At 39.0% G+C, this 18,995-nt stretch overlaps 1 protein-coding gene across 1 annotated transcript in view; it reads left to right on the top strand.

Annotated features, from left to right (window-relative positions):
* LOC126481488 (uncharacterized) overlaps positions 1-16,400 on the top strand; it is a 226,385-nt gene extending 209,985 nt beyond the window's left edge. The window contains exons 3-6 of the mRNA XM_050105268.1: positions 1,332-1,434; positions 1,626-1,651; positions 8,828-9,232; positions 14,789-16,400. Coding sequence (XP_049961225.1) covers positions 1,332-1,434; positions 1,626-1,651; positions 8,828-9,201 — 503 coding nt within the window. The 3' untranslated portion in view covers positions 9,202-9,232; positions 14,789-16,400. The remainder of the gene's footprint in view (positions 1-1,331; positions 1,435-1,625; positions 1,652-8,827; positions 9,233-14,788) is intronic.
* Positions 16,401-18,995: the final 2,595 nt, after the last annotated feature.

Raw genomic sequence — 18,995 nt, 5'->3', positions numbered from 1 at the left:
CTGTTGATTTTGTGGTTTACCTTTACTGTAGGCCCATATTGTACCATTATTTGAACATTCGCGAAAAGCTGTCTCACTGGTTATTCTGATATTCACTTAAATAGGCGGTAGGGGAAGGTCGAAGACAGTGTGCTTTTGGCCCTTACGACTCTCAGCGCCTCATTTGTATTCTAGTCAAGTGACCTTGTTGTTAGATAGTACTACTTGAATTTAATCATTTCCGCAAACGGCAGTTTGTATTCGGAGTTGGTTGTCTACTGTGCATGAATCGGCTTCCAACATTAACTATGTTGAATCCGTATTAAGCGCTAACAGAAAAGAAAATTACCAGGAAAAGTTAGCCGCAAAAAAAAAAAAACTGGGGCATTCCAGATCAGACTCGTTGCCTGAGAAAGTGACGAAATCAAATAAGCGTGACTACAAACGAACATTTAAGAAAGAAGTGTATAATAAGCGACAGCCGTTATGTGGATGCCTAATTTCCAGCCCAGAAGTTAATTTGTTAACAAAAGAATTAGGGATCTTGTACGTTTGTCCGAAAAAACAAAAAAAAAGCACGAAAACTCCCACTTACACAAAAATGCGAAACGGAGAGTGAGAGAGGTTAAACATTATTTCGTTCTCCTCATAGACTGTACTTAATTATGCACGAAACAACAAAATGCCACAAAACAATTCTTCCTTTTTTCAGACAAGTTATGCAAATTATTATTATTATTATTATTATTATTATTATTATTGACAGCGGCTGAAATTGTAATATGATGTTAATGAGCGTAACTGTTATACAGCAGATGCTATTAATTTTGCACTCTCAAATTTATCTGAATTTAACAATTAGTGAACATCCAGAATGTATATCTACGAGCTGCCGCTGGTTGGCAGTACGTATGGAATGGGGTATTGGGTATTTCAATGGAGGTGCACCAGCTAAAGACTTCGTTTGGCAGATGCAAGCTCGTCTTTCATTGCGACAATTAACACCCCTCTGTTGAGTACATATCTTGATAGCTGAACACGTCACACAATATTTTATCAGAAAATTCATTTCTGTCCAAAAGGGAAACGTCTGTGGCGTATCTGTAAACTTTTATTCACACTGTCAGCATTCATTGCCACAGTATTTTTCATAAATGAGGACTGAGACTGCTGTTGGAATGACCTAATTCCGACAAAGATTATCAGAATTTGACAAACATCATTCATCATACGAATCGCTAACTTGGCTTGATCATAAACACGTACATCTTTGTGCAGACACTAGAAAGAAGTACTTGTTCGCTACCAGATAATCGTACAGAAGTATATTAGTAAACCGTTTTGTGTTACAGATAACGAGACGAAGCTAGGATGGTTACTCACTCTCGCTATCGTGTCGATAGTATCAGCAGCTGTTGGTGCCGTCGTTATGGTCACCGTTCTGCATTGTCGCAAGTAAGTTAACGTTAGCAAATACTTCCGTACTATTGAAAACGACCATCTACAGTAAATTTTCCTCATATAATTACTCTTAAACAGGCACGTTTGTGATCACTGTAGTTAAAAATATAAGGAATTATTTTCGTAGTAATATTATAAATACCAATGATTACAGATTAAAGGTTATTTTATTTGTTTCTTTGCAGCAGACTGAAGAACCTGAGGTTTGGAGGTAAGTTGCGCTCCAGACCAGAGCAGCGAAATTTAGATGTAAGTCTATATGCACGCGTAAGCTGCTAACTATATCACTGAATCCGGTTAACTGATTCTTCTGTCGCTTATTGGTAGAACAACTCCATAATTATATAGGAGAAACACAATATAGTGTATGTTCTGCTGTACGAATTTTTTCTAACCGTTTTTCGGCTGACATGGCCGTCATCAGACTTGAACCTACTATAGACGATAGTCTGCGATGGATTTGTCAACCGAAAACTGGTTAACAAAATAAATCAGTGCAGTATAATATATACAATATGAGCCTTTCAGCTATAATCTCTGAATGGTTTTATGAATGCATAAAAACAAAGATAGACTAAGAGTCTGCTGACAATTTCGCTGTAGAAATTTAGTACGCATCTACTTTTTAGCTTTCATGTTAATATGGGTACAAAATGTCGCCTGTATCGGTTTGTATGACGGTTCTCTCGTAACATTTAAATGCTTCTGGAAGCTAGGCGATATTTCCGATGTTGGATTTCAGGTCACGTAACAAAATTTAAGTTCATGAATTAAGTTCTGCAGTTGAGATACCGTGACATGTACCGATACACACGGCGTGAATTTAAGACCCATGTCAAAGGCAGCTCATTAATTTTCTATCACATACCTTTGATGATGTAAAGAAGGAAGAAACTTTAGATTTTCCCCGATTTCACAGTGTTCTTGTATTGCTAACGACTTCCCCAGACACTGATTTCTGTTTCCAAGTATTATATTCCACAGAGTTTACAAAACACCGCTGTTGTCTAAGCGAAGCATCGTTGATTTCACGAACAGGACAAAAGTATTAAATGTTAACTTTCAGAAGCCTCGAATACTTTCGCAGGTATCTTCTAAGACTCGATGCGAAAATTCTGCGATCGAAAGTAAATAAATGTTTAACGGTCATTTTATCCGTGTAAAGAATGTAAATTAATATATTTGTGATACGATAGCCAAATAAGTTTAAGACGGAACTCAAATATTATCTTAATATCACTATTACGGTGTATGAAGAGCACTTGTTTTCGTACATGAGCTGCTGAACTGCAATTAAAAGCGCTGATATTCTTTTAATATTTAGTAATCGCGAGAAAAATCAGACACATGACTTTTCATCCATTTCACTAGCTTTAATGGCGTATTGCAGTATACTTCATTTAGTCTACATATCCTAAACTCTACGAACTCTGCAGAATTTAAGCCTCGAGGACATCGATCTTTCTAGATCTAAGGATCTTTTTGCTTTTCTTGCTGTTCTCTATCTTATCTTTTTTTTAAGTATTTCAGATTAAGCTATGTATGAAAAACACAATATTATCCTTCCGTTCGTGTCAACATTTATTACTGAACAGTAAATATATTTCACACTAAAATTTACTCGTGATTAGGTGCACACTTACGCAGAAAGTCTTTACGCTGATGAGCCAAAACATTATTACCAGCTCCTTATCAGGTTGTTTGCCCGTCTTTGGACAGAGATACATCACTGATTCTGTTTATGAGGGCACCGACAGTTTGTTGGTAGGTTTGTGGAGGCATGTGGCATTAGATGTCTATGCTCACGCCATGCAAATCGCATAAATAACGGGCCGCTGATTTGCGTACGCGGTGATGGCGCCCGACAGCGACACAGATGGGTTCTATGGGATTTACATCAAGCGAATTTGGTCACCTAGACATCCACTATAATGCTCCTAAAACCACCGTAGGACACTTTACAGAGCAGACGAGCCTCCGAACCCCACGTTCTGTGGGGAGTCGTGGACGTCCAACCATTTAGTGCCTTGTAGTTTCACTGTCCTGCATCTCTCCGTAGACGCTCGCGACAGTAGCATGTGAACATTCAATAAGTTTCACCGTTTGCGAGATACTCGTTCAAGGGTCTGTGTAATAATAATCTATCCTTTGTCAAAGTCGCTTACCTCAATGGATTTTCCTATTTGCAGAGGATATCTTCGCTCGGGTGATCCGCAGTCCGTGTCTGCTTCGCTTACATACTTTTGTTATTACGCCACATGCCCGCAACGCCACCAGGTGGCATCCAACGTGGCGGTGGGTAGTGGTCATAATGTTCTGGCTAATCAGTGTACACAACATATTAGTACTTTATTTGGGAAAAGAATCTCTCAGTGTTCATCCAAAGTGAGAATTCAGTCGTTGAATATTTCGACTACTATCAACGCATTTTGGCCGCTGTATTATTCAACTGATAGTGCTCGTAAATTTTTAAAACACTGCGGTTTCCTATTAATCCGAAAGGCATCCTAGCAATATCGTAATATTTCCTTAAATATTTGCCCACTCCCCCGGCCCCCTCCTTAGTAAGCGATGTTTTATTGGGACAGCAGCGATGAAGTAAGCCAGTTTCATCGGCTTTCGTGTCATCTTTCGAATTCTAGTGTTTAAATCTTGACGGTTAGGTAGAACTAACCAATAAGCTGCCATTGTCGGTAAAACTTGGGTAGCGCCACAGAAAACATTTTCGTTTTTTTTACTCTACGCCGTTCCTTTCCTTGAAAAGTTCCAGGCAGCCTGTATTTGAACAAAATTCAACACCCAGTTATTTTTAAACCTCTCGCAGCTCTTTCCATCAATAAATGTCCTGATATGGGAACATTTTGAAACTTAGCTTGGTAAACCGGACAAGCGAAGCAGTCGCTGCTCTTTTATGTTTAGTGCTCTCATACATTTTCTCTCTGATTGGAACAACACCCAAGCATTGCCTAATCTAACCTCTGTTTTTAATTATCGACGACACTGTAGAGGTAACAAAGCCAAATTTTTTACATATTTTCGCTTTCGACCTCCGTTTGCTGTCAGGACCGTCTTCATTTTGAGCGAAATAACTGTTTGTTTTCGTCCCGATTTTTCTGTCATAACGATTAAAAATTAAATTTGTATTACTGGTATTAAGACTGAACACAACTAACCGATTCCGCAGCATTCATTACTGAATTCTGAATCTAAGAAATCTGTAGGATAAGCGGTGGGAATTAATTTCAGAATTATAGTCCAAAAGGTTCATGAGATGTAATCGTAAACCTCTATGAGCAACTCCATCATTACTGGCAGTGGAATGCCGGAATCACTGGATGATTTGATTTTGTGATCCATTTTATATTCTCATTTCAGAAATGTTAGCGGTGGTAGCTTTAGGTGAATTGCTCGGGATGTTGCCTTTTACTTAAAATAGTGGCTCTAGGCCTGTTATCCACTGACTACAAATTATCTTCAAGCTCTATCGCTGTACTCCTAGGTATAGTGTTCGTGGTAATATAAAAATTATACAAAAGGCCACCATCTTGAAAAATTATGTGTTATGCACAGTATTTTGGTTCACCAAGAAACGAGATTTTGAATCAGAAGCACACATCGAACTCTGTTTATGAAAATGGAGAATTTCATGTAAAACTGAAGAATAAAATTGAGATTACTAAACGGGCGTCTGCTGAAGTTCGTCCAATAGCGAGCAAGTTCTTAAACAGACTTTTTTTTTTTGTATATCACTGATTGGTGGAGTTGAAGACGTATCACGCGCCAAGAGCTACATTTTTAACGAGGAACACTATACGGAACGATCGATCATCACCCTGTCAATATATTTCATGGTAAATTACTCTCATAAGGTAAGCGTACTTCCTTAGTATAAACGAGTACACCTTCGTAGGTTGTTGATAATGATTATGGACGCCACATTTTCTGAGTTAATGAACTGAAGCTACATCCATAGGAGATTAAATCAGTCGTACCAAACGAAATAGGAAACAAAGCTAGACACTGTTCAAAGAACATATCTCTATACCAGTAATGTCTGGATGACACTGAAAATTGAAAGTCGCACACTGAAAATGGACATCAACAAAAACAACTAGCACAAAACGTCAGTGATTAATACTCCTGAATTCAGAAACAAGAAACGAATTCTAAGAAACAGCTTACACAGCTTTGACGCCACTTGTAATACTCTATTTACTTACAGAACTTTAGGTCTGACCATGTTAACGGATTTATTGCATCAACTCCCTTTCTTCTATTCCTTGCTGTTGAGTGGCGTTATTAAGTTGAACAAATGTGCGCAAAGTGTAACCCAGGGCCAACATCCAACTATGAATGTGGGAAACCTTCCAAAACCAATCTTGGATAGACAGATAAATAGAACTCATTTCATAGCCTAGGATTTAACAAAGATTTACGCAAGAACGTCTTAAACTGGGGAAACACACACCCTATCCCAGCTCCTACGAACAACATTTTTTTTTTCGATCTTGAAATTTCACTAATTTATTCTCTTTTTGACACAAGAAATGACTTTTTCTCTTTCCATCTGTAGCAATAGGGATCGCACGTAAAACACAGATAAGCACACCTACACTATACATAAAGTGGTGCGGTGTTCTTAAAGGTCGAATAAATTTGCTCTGCAGTTTAAAACAAAATATACTTTCACCAGGTCAACACAGGTCTTGTTTGCCCACGGAAGAAAGTTGAAACACTGTTCTCATGAAGTTGTGCGACAGGGAGAGGGGGAGTGTCACTGTAAGAATTGAGACAGATATTGCCCAGATATAGTACAGCCAAGTTTGTGCTACTCTGGTGCGGTAGGAGCAGCGCGTGTCCTGGGAATTTGCGACTGTCTCTGCGTTCCAGTGTGCTCAATCAGCCCTTTCCTTCACATCGATAACAGCCATACAAGGAAGCGACAGAGACCATCTCAGCACTGTTCTGTGAAGGTCTGCATTCGTTTTGATTGACTTAGAAAGTATCGCCACAGCAATGAAACAGCACAATTTTTCCTCAACAAGTAAACCGAAGTTGTACAGGGGATCCCACAAATTCAGGCTAATTTGGCTACTCAAGGCGCAAGCCTATCCACTTGGGCGGGAAATCACGCAAACAACTGAAAATTTTATTTTGTTAAATACAGTTTGTAATTTCTAGGCTTATTTTGACCTCAGTGACCCCGCCCTCTCCTTTTGAAACTGCAACGAATTATTGAAGCCGCGCAGGATTAGCCGAGCGGTCTTAGGCGCTACAGTCATGGACTGTGGGGCTGGTCCCGGCGGAGGTTCGAGTCCTCCCTCGGGCATGGGTGTGTGTGTGTTTGTCCTTAGGATAATTTAGGTTAAGTAGTGTGTAAGCTTAGGGACTGATGACCTTAGCAGTTAAGTCCCATAAGATTTCACACACATTTGAACATTTTTGAATTATTGCATTATTTCGTCACACACACACACACACACACTATATGATCAAAAGTATCTGGACACCCACCTGTTAGTGGATATTAATCTGGAATGTACCCACTCTTCGACTTTGTGACTTCTTGAATTCTGCTATGGATACGTTCAGTAAGGTGTCTTGAACGTCTGTGGAAGAATAGTAGCCAATTTTTATTCAAGAGCCGACAACAGAGAAGGTGGTTATTTGGAAGTTGGGGTCTACTTCATCCCAAAGATGTTCCATTGGGTTCAGGACGGGCACTCTGGGCAGTCCAGTCCTTTTCAGAAATGTTATTGTCCACAAACCATTGCCTCACAGGGACTGTTTTATGAGAGGCTGCATTTCCACACTGATACTAAAAATGATCGTCTCCTAACTGCTCCTCTACTATGCGCAGTACATAATACTGTTAGATACACTACTGGCCATTAAAATTGCTACACCAAGAGGAAATGCAGATGATAAACGAGTATTCATAGGACAAATATATTACACTAGAACTGACATGTGATTACATTTTCATGCAATTTGGGTGCATAGATCCTGAGAAATCAGTACCCAGAACAACCACCTCTGGCCGTAATAACTGCCTTGATAGGCCTGGGCATTGAGTCAAACAGAGCTTGGATGGCGTGTACAGGTACAGCTGCCCATGCAGCTCCAACACGATACCACAGTTCATCAAGAGTAGTGACTGGCGTATTGTGATGAGCCGGTTGCTCGACCACCATTGACCAGACGTTTTCAGTTGGTGAGAGATCTGGAGAATGTGCTGGCCAGGGCAGCAGTCGAACATTTTCTGTATCCAGAAAGGCCCATACAGGACCTGCAACATGTGGTCGTACATTATACTGCTGAAATGTAGGGTTTCACAGGGATTGAATGAAGGGTAGAGCCACGGGTCGTAACACATCTGAAATGTAACGTCCACTGTTCAAAGTGCCGTCAATGCGAACAAGAGGTGACCGAGATGTGTAACCAATGGCATCCCATACCATCACGCCGGGTGATGCGCCAGTATGGCGGTGACGAATACACGCTTCCAATGTCCGTTCACCGCGATGTCGCCAAACACGGATGCGACCATCATGATGCTGTAAACAGAAACTGGATTCATCCGAAAAAATGACGCTTTGCCATTCGTGCACCCAGGTACGTCGTTGAGTACACCATCGCAGGCGCTCCTGTCTGTGATGCAGCGTCAAGGGTAAACGCAGCCATGGTCTCCGAGCTGATAGTCCGTGCTGCTGCAAACGTCGTCGAACTGTTCGTGCAGATGGTTGTTGTCTTGCAAACGTCCCCATCTGTTGACTCAGGGATCGAGACGTGGCTGCACGATCCGTTACAGCCCCATGCATGCGGATAAGATGCCTGTCATCTCGACTGCTAGTGATACGAGGCCGTTTGGATCCAGCACGGCGTTCCGTATTAGCCTCCTGAACCCACAGATTCCATATTCTGCTAACAGTCATTGGATCTCGATCAACGCGAGCAGTAATGCCGCGATACGATAAACCGCAATCGCGATAGGCTACAATCCGACGTTTATCAAAGTCGGAAACGTGATGGTACGCATTATCCTGCTTACACAAGGCATAACAACAACGTTTCACCAGGCAACGCCTGTCAACTGCTGTTTGTGTATGAGAAATCGTTTGGAAACTTTCCTCATGTCAGCACGTTGTAGGTGTCGCCACCGGCGCCAACCTCGTGTGAATGCTCTGAAAAGCTAACCATTTGCATATCACAGCATCTTCTTCCTGTCGGTTAAATTTCGCGTCTGTAGCACATCTTCGTGGTATAGCAATTTTAAAGGCCAGTAGTGTAGATGTTAAGCTGCGCCATTGTCAAGCTGATAAATGTGCTCCGCTTGCCTCATTCAGCAGAGAAGTGTGTCTGACGCGCGCGCCCGTTGCCGTTACAGGCGTGTGCTCCTCCAGGTCGAGCCAAAGAGCGCGGGCGCCTGCGCCGGCAGCGCCAGCGGCGGCGGGCGCTGAGCTAGCGACGCGGCCGTCGCCGGGGAAAGTGGCGCCCTGCGAGCGCGAGCGCGCCTGCCGCGAGAACCACTACACGCTGCACGAGGACGCCGTGTACGCGGAGCTTGACCGCGACTCGACCGCCTTCCACAACGGCGCCTACACCGGCTCCGACACCGAGCCCAGCAGCGCCTACTACTCGGACTTGTCGGCGGCCGACCGCGACCGCCCGTACGAGGCTGTCGCCTGGGAAGGCCAGCCCAGCAGGCCGGCTCTCTCGGCCATCACCGAGACCCTCACCGTGCCTTCAGACTATGTCTAGCCCACAGCTGCCGATTCTCTTGCAACGTTAGGTACTTAACTTGTTTATCATTGGGCCCTTACCTACTATGTCTGCTTAATGTAGTCGTCTGCAGTTCAATGTCTGGTTTGATGCAGCTCTCTGTGTCAGTCTATCCTGTACAAATATCCTCGTAACTACTGCAACCTACATCCACCTAAACCTGTGTTCTGTGGCCAAATCGTGGTCTTCCTTACAATTTTTTCCCTCCGTACCTATCTCCTTTGCGAATTCAACTATTCCCTGATGCCTCAGAGTGTGACCCATCAACTTAAGTCTGTCTTGCCAGTTCAATTTGCCACATCTTCATTAATTACTCGATCTATCCACCTACAGGACGAACCCCTAACTCCACAGATAAAATTTCCATGTTGTTCAGGTTATTTTCTGAGTATTCATCCCCTTAGGGGTTCAGTTTCCAGAAACACTGAAACACTTTTTTTTTATTTGCCACCAACAAGTCAAGTACCAATTTTCATAGATATAGCTTTAAAATACTTTAGTAGTTCTTTAACAGTGATGTACTAAAAAAAAAAAAGCTTTCACCCCATAGGGTTAAATTTCCAAAAATACTGAAACGTTTATGTCCTTATATCTGACATAGAAACAAAATACCAATTTTTGTAGATCCAACTTCAAAATTGCCTTAATAGCGACATTTTTGTAAAAAAAAAAATAAAATAAAAAAAAAAATAAATAAAAAACCCTTCATCTCCTATTTCACCCCTTAGGGTTGGAATTTCAAAAAGTCCCTTCTTAAACAACACATACAGTATAAGATCCACACCTTCTCCAAATTTCAAGTTTCTACCCTTAGCAGTTTGGGCTGGGCGATGATCAGTCAGGCAGGCGGGACATACAATATAGGATGTTTCAAAAAGGACTTAAAAGCTTTAAAAATTCATATAAATTTATTGGAAGAAGATATAGAGTTGGTTTATTGTTACTCTGTAGGGAAACACTTCAAGTTTTTCTACTTTAAACTAAACATGTTATATGTGGCTTCCGTTGGTTATCCTGCACACATCCCATCAGAAGTAAATTTCTTCCCAAAATCGCTGTAGCATTGCAGGTGTAACTTGCTCAGTGGCATGTAAATTCTTGCTCTAAGTTCAGATAGAGAAGCCGGCACAGGATGTACAAACAAGATATCCTTGATGAATCCCCATTAAAAAATATATGTCAGGGCTGGGAAATGTGGGGGCCATGTAATTGGCGCATCATGGCCAATCCATTGACCTGGAAAGTGATCACTTAGAAAATCCCAGACGTCAGCCAGATAGTGAGGTGGTGCACCATCTTGTATGATGTAAACATTTCATTCTTGGTCATCCTCAGCGATCTGTGGTATCAAACATTGTTGTAACATATCCAGGTACACTATCCTGTCGATGGATCTCTCATGAAAAAAAGGGGCAGTACACTTTGTTCTTGCTCAATGCACAAAAAATGGTCAGTTTAGAGGTATAACAAACATGTTGCAATGTTTGATGTGGATTTTCACTACAGTTATGCGTGTGAACCTTGCCACTTAAGTGAAAAGTCGACTCATCAGAAAAGATGATTTTGTCCAAGAAGGTTTCATGCTCATGTAATCAATTTAACATATCTGCACAGAAGTTCTTGTGAGCAATTTTATCAGTGTCTTTTATTGCTTGTATGATCGTCAACCTGTATGGTTTCAAATGAAAATTTGTTTCACAACATACACCAAACAGTCGTATGTAGGATTTGCAGTTCACGAGATGCACGCTGGGTCGATTTCATAGGGCTGTTGACAGAATATTGCCTCTCTCTCTCTCAACGTCATCAGATGTGCTTGGATGACCTGATGATTTCTCATGTCTTACTGAGCACCCTGTTTCCAAAAAACATTTATGCCACTCATAAATTGTAGGCCTGCTAGGAGGTTCTTTGGCGTACTTGGTACAGAAATCATGCTGAACTGTTGTCACCAACTTCGATTCTTCAAACCAAAATACACAGCTAGCACACTCGGGTCCAGTGATTCGGCACTAGTGAACTATGCAAAACTTGATGTATTTCCCTACAAATTGACACAACAATCACCTCTATATTATAAATTAATTTATATAAATTTTCAAAGTTGTCCTTTTAGAAACACCCTTTGTATTATGTTTGTGCATGGAGACTTTACTTGCAGCAAAATTAATTGGATAAAAGTGCAGAAGTTAAACAATAAACTAATTTTCATTATTTATAGAATGCAATTTTTATTCTGTAAGGAAATAAAATACATGATGCACTAACACTGAATGATGTGCTGCTCTAATTATGTGAAAAAAAGGAAACAAAAAGATGTTGTCAGCTCCCAGTTTCTCTCTTACACATCCATTTATGTTTCATTCCATACCAATGCTCTCAATAATACTGGTAATCCTACCATGTACTATATCATTTACGTAGTCTACCAAAACAACTGAACCATAGTTTTCATAGAGTGAAACTCTGTTGACAACATAGTGTGTGTCTCTTTTGGAAACAAACTCATTCGATTTACTCATAATACCTGTTGTTGACAACAGTAATGCCCACTCTTCACTTGCATTCACTACTGCTCGATTCTGTCATGGGTTTGTTTTTCTGGCAGTTTTACTTGTACATTTACACTTGTACACAGTACTGTGGATAGGTTTACTGCTGAAGAGTTGTCCAATATGCACCCCGTGTATGGATTCACTGAACACAGTGGAAAAGTGGCACAATGACGCTGTGCCTAGCCTCTCCCACTGTTACGGAAACCACATGAAGTACTTTTGCATATGTCCAAGGATCAATTCATTACTCCATTTCTTGTGTTGTACGTTTTGGTGATTCCATATCACAGGCTTTTTCGCTGTTATGAAGATATTTTTGCATGCAAATAGTTAACTTGGGAAAAAATTAAAGTTGCCATCTGTCCAAAGGTCGATTTGGCCAGCAGAGTCCTGTTGGACACGGTATGACCTCACCCTCCTACATCCTTTCAACTGGTTTACACAGCCAATTATAGGACGACTTACAGTTTAACATTGATTCTGAACCACAATATAAAGCAGTATTTTTCAAATCAATAAACATTGGCAGTAGTTAAGGAGGTGTAAGTTATAGTAAAAATCCTGGGGCTGACCGGGTGTCAAATACAAGACTTTTGAATTCTGTATCTGGCACTTTGTCATTGAAGAAATCATAGTTACATTCATTCTCCTCAACAAGCCACCAGAGACCACCTCCCTTTTATACAGAAAAACTCTGAAAATATCCTTGAATAACCTCTAAGATTTTGTTGGTTAGCTGGGGTTCACTCTGTACAGTCTGATTTAACTTATCTGACAACTTACATTTAAGGTGGAAAGCTGCAAGGTTGTGACGAGCACTATCTGCAGGCAGCCACCACAACACTGTGCTCTCCATAGTGATACAAAATCACTGTAGAATCTGTGCCTGCTACAAAAATTGTGTGAAAATAAATCTGAGGCTCATGTATGATCTATATCTCTATGTTTCATTTCAAAAATTTGTTTTTAATTTTAATTAGGACTGCACTGAGGCTTTTTTCTTGGAGTAGGTGAAAATTTTGCATTTCGAAAATATCTTTTTTTCAATAATGAGTTGCACAGCATTGGTGGCAACACATTGGAAGCAAACTACACTTTGCTCCCGGTGGTTTTTAGCGTATGGTAATAGTTTACCATACTGGCTGTCAAACAACAACCACTTTAAATTGGACAGTACTACTTATCCAAGACCCACTTCAAAATCTTCTACTCTCTTCTTGCCTGTATTGATTTTGTCTGTGTTCCACTTTCACGTAAAGGTAAATTTACAATAGGCATTAACTAATTTTCATACACATTTTTCTTGCTATTGACAGTCTGCCTTTTACAGCCTGTTTACTTCAGCCATTGTCAGTTATCTTGCTGCTTAAATAACTAAACAAATCTAATACTTTTATTGTCTCAGCATCATCTGATTAAATATCACTTTTATGATTCTTATTGTAATGTTATCTATGTTCATCTAATAATTTCTTTTCAAAACACTATCCATTCTTTTCAACTGATCTTCCACGTCTTTTGCCATCTTTGACATAATTATGCTGTCATGAGTAAATCTCAAAGTTTTTATTTCTTCTCCCTGAACCTTAAATCCATTTTCCAAATTTCTCCTTTATTTCCTTTACTACTTGTGCAACATACATATTAAATAAACATAAGGGGTAAGCTACAATTCTGTGTCACTCCTTTCTAGACTACTGCTTTCCTTTTGTGTCCTTTGAGTTTTATAAGTGCAGTCTGGTTTATATAAATTTTGTAGATAACCTTTCACTCCCTTTATTTTATACCTGTGAACTTCATAATCTGAAAGAGTGTATTTGAGTCAACATCACGTTGTCTTCTCATATTCTCCTCCTTTAACGGTCTCTCTACAATCTCACCTCTTTCTTAATTTATCTAACGATTTGTTTTGTATTCAGTGTCAGCTCATTATTATTTTTAGTATTCCATTTTCTTTTGTTCTTTTGACATGGTCGCTCCATTTACTTGTATACTTTTGAATCTGTTTATTAATACAGGCAACTCCCGGTTCTTGCCAGAATGCTGTGTCCTTTATTCTGTCTAATGGGCTGAATTCAGGCTCTTCTTAAAAACCCGATCTTTGCAGCTTGTATTCTGCATTACTGTCAATGTCTCTCTGTCATATAATGAGAGCAGATTACTGACTTTGTTCTACAGAACTTTAATTGGGTTTCTTTTTTCATTTATTTATTCAGTGTTCTGCATGTGATCCCACTGGCAGAACAAAATATTCCCTTTTTCTTTAGTGCATCTCTTTCATGAAGAAGACAATATTTTTCGAGAAGTTGAACTCATTTACTCTATTTACTGACTGTTTATTGGTACTTTACTTGGGACTGGGCCTATTACATTATACAATATTCCATGGATCCAATGGAAATGAGTCTCTGGGATAGGGAGAAAAGTCAAAGGTGTCATTTTATTGGACACAATAGAATAAATTCACTTATCACACAAGATTATAATATTACACTAGTAGAATTAATTATAGAATAACCTAAAACATTAACTTTAAGAGTTTCTATCAATTAGCTATGTCCAATAGCAGTTGAGCAACAGAAAGACCTTTAATTCCACCCCTTCATCTATAAGACATTTAATATACTCAGGTAAGTTGCTGAATACATGTGTACACATGTGGCTCACTCCTTTCTGAACTAACGCTAATGCGTTTAAGTCTTTGCAGTGTCTCTCTCTCTCTCTCTCTCTCTCTCTCTCTCTCTCTCTCTCTCTCTCTCTCTCTCTCTCTCTGTGTGTGTGTGTGTGTGTGTGTGTGTGTGTGTGTGTGTGTGTGTGTGTGTGTGTGTGTGTGTGTGTGTTAATACCAACTGTTTTTCAAACAAATCTCTGCATGCAGGATATTCTAGAACTAACTCCAGGTATAGGAATTATAGCTTGTTTTTATACTCCTGTAAGTAGTGTTTAATCAAAAAATGTTTCATTTTATTTGAGGCCTGTATTACCTCTATCCAATGTACTTTGTTTTCCAGATATGAGGAGGGCTTCAAGACAACGGATGAAGCTCTTCTAGTATCAACGAGGTCTGGCAGGGTTGCCCTGGAGCTTACATCAGTGCAGACAGCTCTTGTCATGCTGCAGTTTTTTTTTTCAGATGAATAATGCTATTTCACAGTGTTGTGTAACTGACAGTGGCTCAAGAACCACATTTGAAACATTTTGACTGAAACCTCTAGGACATCATTATCATCAGTCTTTCACACCTCTGATCATCAGGATATCTGGCAACTTAGCTGGGTGGCATCCTCTGCATTTTGTGTGGTTCACTTTCCACCTCTACAGAACCACCGTTCTCACTTGCTTATTCTTCCATAAAAATTAAAGTGACTACAATCATTTTGATATAGGTGCACAATGTGAACTGCTGGCACTGTCCTCCTGTACTAAAGGACTGTGGTTTGGAGGGGCATGTATCCAGGTCCATTGCTTTGAAGTATGACATATAAATGAGTGCTATGGAGTTATTATACAAGCCCATAAAATCACCTCTTTGAGCAAAGTTCTCTCCACTGTTTCCTCCAACCATACCCCATATTAAAGATTTGGGATTTCCTGTGCTTATACAGTTTGCCTCTGGATGTGGGACCACCTAGTTTCTGGTCATCCTCTGCAACATTATGTATTTCCCATAAGCATTTTGCAAGTGATACTTTTTAAAGATGAATCTCAGTAACAGTATTTGTGAAGAATGAATTTTTCTCCCTGTAGCGGAGTGTGCATCAGTATGAATCTTCACAGCAGATAAAAGTTGTGTGCTAGATATGGACTTGAACTCAGGTTTGAGTCCCAGTCTGGCATACAGTTTTAATCTGGCAGGAAGTTTCAATGTGTCTGTCAAATGCGTCTACTATAAGTATACAGATTTGTTTTTCTGACTTGTTTAGGGAAGAAATAGTGTGCTGTAAATATGCAAAATCCTCAATAGTGCCACATGATAAATATGAATAACTGATTAAATTGGTACCAACCACATACAGGATGCATGAGTCACAGACAGGAACAATTAAAATAATACTATAAATATTTAAGCTTTCGAACAAAGTTCTTCCTCAGAAGTAGAACCCTCACACATTCACACAACTTTGTCGTTGTGGGAGATCTATTTCTGAGGGACGACTTTGTATGATGGCTTAAATAGTTCTACTGTTCTTTCCATTATACCTGTGTGTGACTCAACACCTCCTCTACGTGGAGAGTAGCAATCTACCCTTAGCATGTTGTTGTTATTCCATCTTAGACTTTCCATTGTTTGGATAACTTATTAAATGTATTTATCTGGCATACTCTCGCAGTTTTACACAGAAGTAGTGCAAACTTTGTACTACTGTACAGTAATTTGAGGTCTTCTATAGAAGCAGCATTACACTATACAAAAACACTCAATCAGTTCTTATCTAATGTATTAATCACTAGCTGCCATAGGCAGCAACTCCAGTAGTAAAGCAATGTATTTTCCAAGAATTTGTCTCATTAATGCTCACATACATGAGTCAATATAGACACTGATGTAAATATCTTTCTAAAACATTTTATGCATCTGTAATATGAGAGCTTGTCATGTAATCTCTTTCTTTCTTTTTTTTTTTTTTTTTTACATCTGACAGAAGTAGTAAGTCATTTCTTGTTCATATTTATTCGTGAGAGTTTATTGGTAGATTAACTGTTCTAAACTTTGAATACTCTTCGTGAGTACACACTTGTATACCACATTGTTAGCAATTGACAATATATCACACTTATTTCTTGCACAGGTTATTCACAATATTTCAAATAGGAAATTGTATATTTCAGTCACATTTTAATTTTATACAGAAACTGTCAATTTTGAATCATTCAAAATTTCTTCAGCTCCCTTTCCCCAACATAGGGCACAAACAGACATAGATTTAAATACAAGAGAACTTAAATAAATGCTGACAGAATAAGATACCAAACCAATTTGTTCAACTTACATGAAGAATCTATGGATGAATTTAATCACATAATACTACAAACGTAAAATAATCATTCAGTCAGGCACAAACAGGGAAAAAATTATAAATGTATGCTAAAACACAATATTCCCTGTCAATTATGTAACTAGAGACTGGAAGTGGCTTCAGATGTTCATAATAGAAGTAAGAGGCCAAATGCTGCTTATATCATACAAGTGTAATCCAATACACACTGCAAAAAACTACTGTTCTTAATATGTCTGTTTTTACATGTGGTCACAAATAGACCAGCATAACAACAACAACAAAAATCAACAATAATTTGATGGTTTTTGAAGGTGCATATGCTGCACAAGACATTCATCTTCAACTTTAATCTGTAGAAAAGATCTGACAATTTCTTTCTGTCCTAGCAAGACTGAGAAATACATTCTGAATTGGACTGTAAATATGTATAATTACTTCTCTTTGTGACTTATGTAAACTGCTTTTTTTAAATAAATGTAAATATTTTTAAAACTATTACATGCAGATATAAGAATAATATTTCATTCAATTACTTTACCAAAATTATGTAGTGAACAAAGTGTGGTTACGCTAATTTTTGTACTTATCCACTAAAGGAGGAAGAAATACAAGGAAATAATCCAAACAATCTCTCACAAAATCTCCTTTAAGGTGTTTTATTTTTTATAATTCTGACACTACAATTGACACGTAATATTTTTCTTTTAAAAATCATCTATGCCACTCTGTTTTCCCATGTCTTTGTTGCAGATCAGACTGTAAGCTGTATGAGAAAGTAGGGTTCATGTAAAAGCCTATGTTTCAGCACTTTTTCAGCAGTTATTTATCTGATCATCAATTTCCAGTTGCCAAAAATTCCTCAGTATTAATATTCATTATGTAAATCGGTGTGTGTATCCATGTGGGATAATTGCTAGCCTTTGCCATTTGCAACTGTACCACAGTTATTATGGGCAAAAAGTACATTACACTACAGACTGCAGTGTAATGCTTCCCTTTGTTATCAGTTTCCAATACAATGAGCCAAATACACACCTGTAGCTCTCAATTACAGAATGGATTCAACAATATATTCACTAAGAAAAATGAAAGGCAAAGAGGGATTTATTCACTAAGAAAAATTAAAGTCAAAGAAGGATCACAAAACCTGAGATGCATATTACACCATATACAGCAGCTGTATAGTACAAAGAGTGCTAGCAAACTTTTGCATTAGATTCAAATATATTGGCTCTTTTAAACTACTTTACACTACACTCTGTTCTTGTGTCCATCCTTAGTAGCTACTCATTTTACTATGCCCCTCACCCTCCCCAAGAGTATTCTGACAGTTACTCACATTCACCAGTCTTTACCTGCAGGAAATATCTGTCCTTTCAGCCAGTTTCTCAGTTCTGCAACCAATTAAAATATGTAAGGCAAGGTAAGGGTTATAAAGTCTTGTAATGTGCCTAAATGGACAAAGTTTTGATTAACATGCTGTTGCATTTCAGTTTGGGACAGATGATTTCAAGCACTTCTGAGAATTAAGGTAGGTGTTATGTGAAGTTTGTGCCACAGAATGTGTTTATTTCACTAAGAGTTTCCTGAGCAAAGTGCAGGTAGAACTGATGCATTTTTGGAAAAATATTATACCGAAAACAACTGGGTATCAAGAATTCTCTCTGTCAAAAGCCATGGCGATGTGGGCAGTCAAAGGAAAGGTAATATTGTTGATAACACATTGATCTATTGGAATGCCATTTGGTGCACGACAGCTGTCAGTGAGCTACATAGCAGATATGGGTGCAGCCTCAATATTCATTGTGTATGGGAAACTGGAAAGATAACATTGTCAATCATGGATGGCCAGTGATCAACAACTTCTCATCTAATGAATTAATTGTTAAGAATTTAGTGCTGAGTGTTAATCAGTTTAAACTTATTCTTCGCATCCTCCATCAAGCTCCAACTTTTTTCATACTATAACAATGACAACAATTTGTGAACATCTAATGTAACTGGACAGATAAAAAATCTACTCACCAAGCGGCAGCAGAACACACATATAAAATGCGGGTCAGGGGAGGCTTATCAGACAGGTTGAGAAGGATACTATGTCCCTCAAGTATGCCCTACAATCTATCAAATATGTTGGTTAAATGCCATTTTTTTTTTCGCTTTTTGTGTTCTATGGCCTCTCTCTCACATTAAACACACTATTCCTGAAGGCGTTGAG

Source organism: Schistocerca serialis, chromosome 5, assembly GCF_023864345.2.
Source record: "Schistocerca serialis cubense isolate TAMUIC-IGC-003099 chromosome 5, iqSchSeri2.2, whole genome shotgun sequence".
NCBI classification, from domain to species: domain Eukaryota; kingdom Metazoa; phylum Arthropoda; class Insecta; order Orthoptera; family Acrididae; genus Schistocerca; species Schistocerca serialis.
The sequence above is the reverse complement of the archived record's forward strand: the minus strand, read 5'-3'. Positions and strand labels throughout refer to the sequence as shown.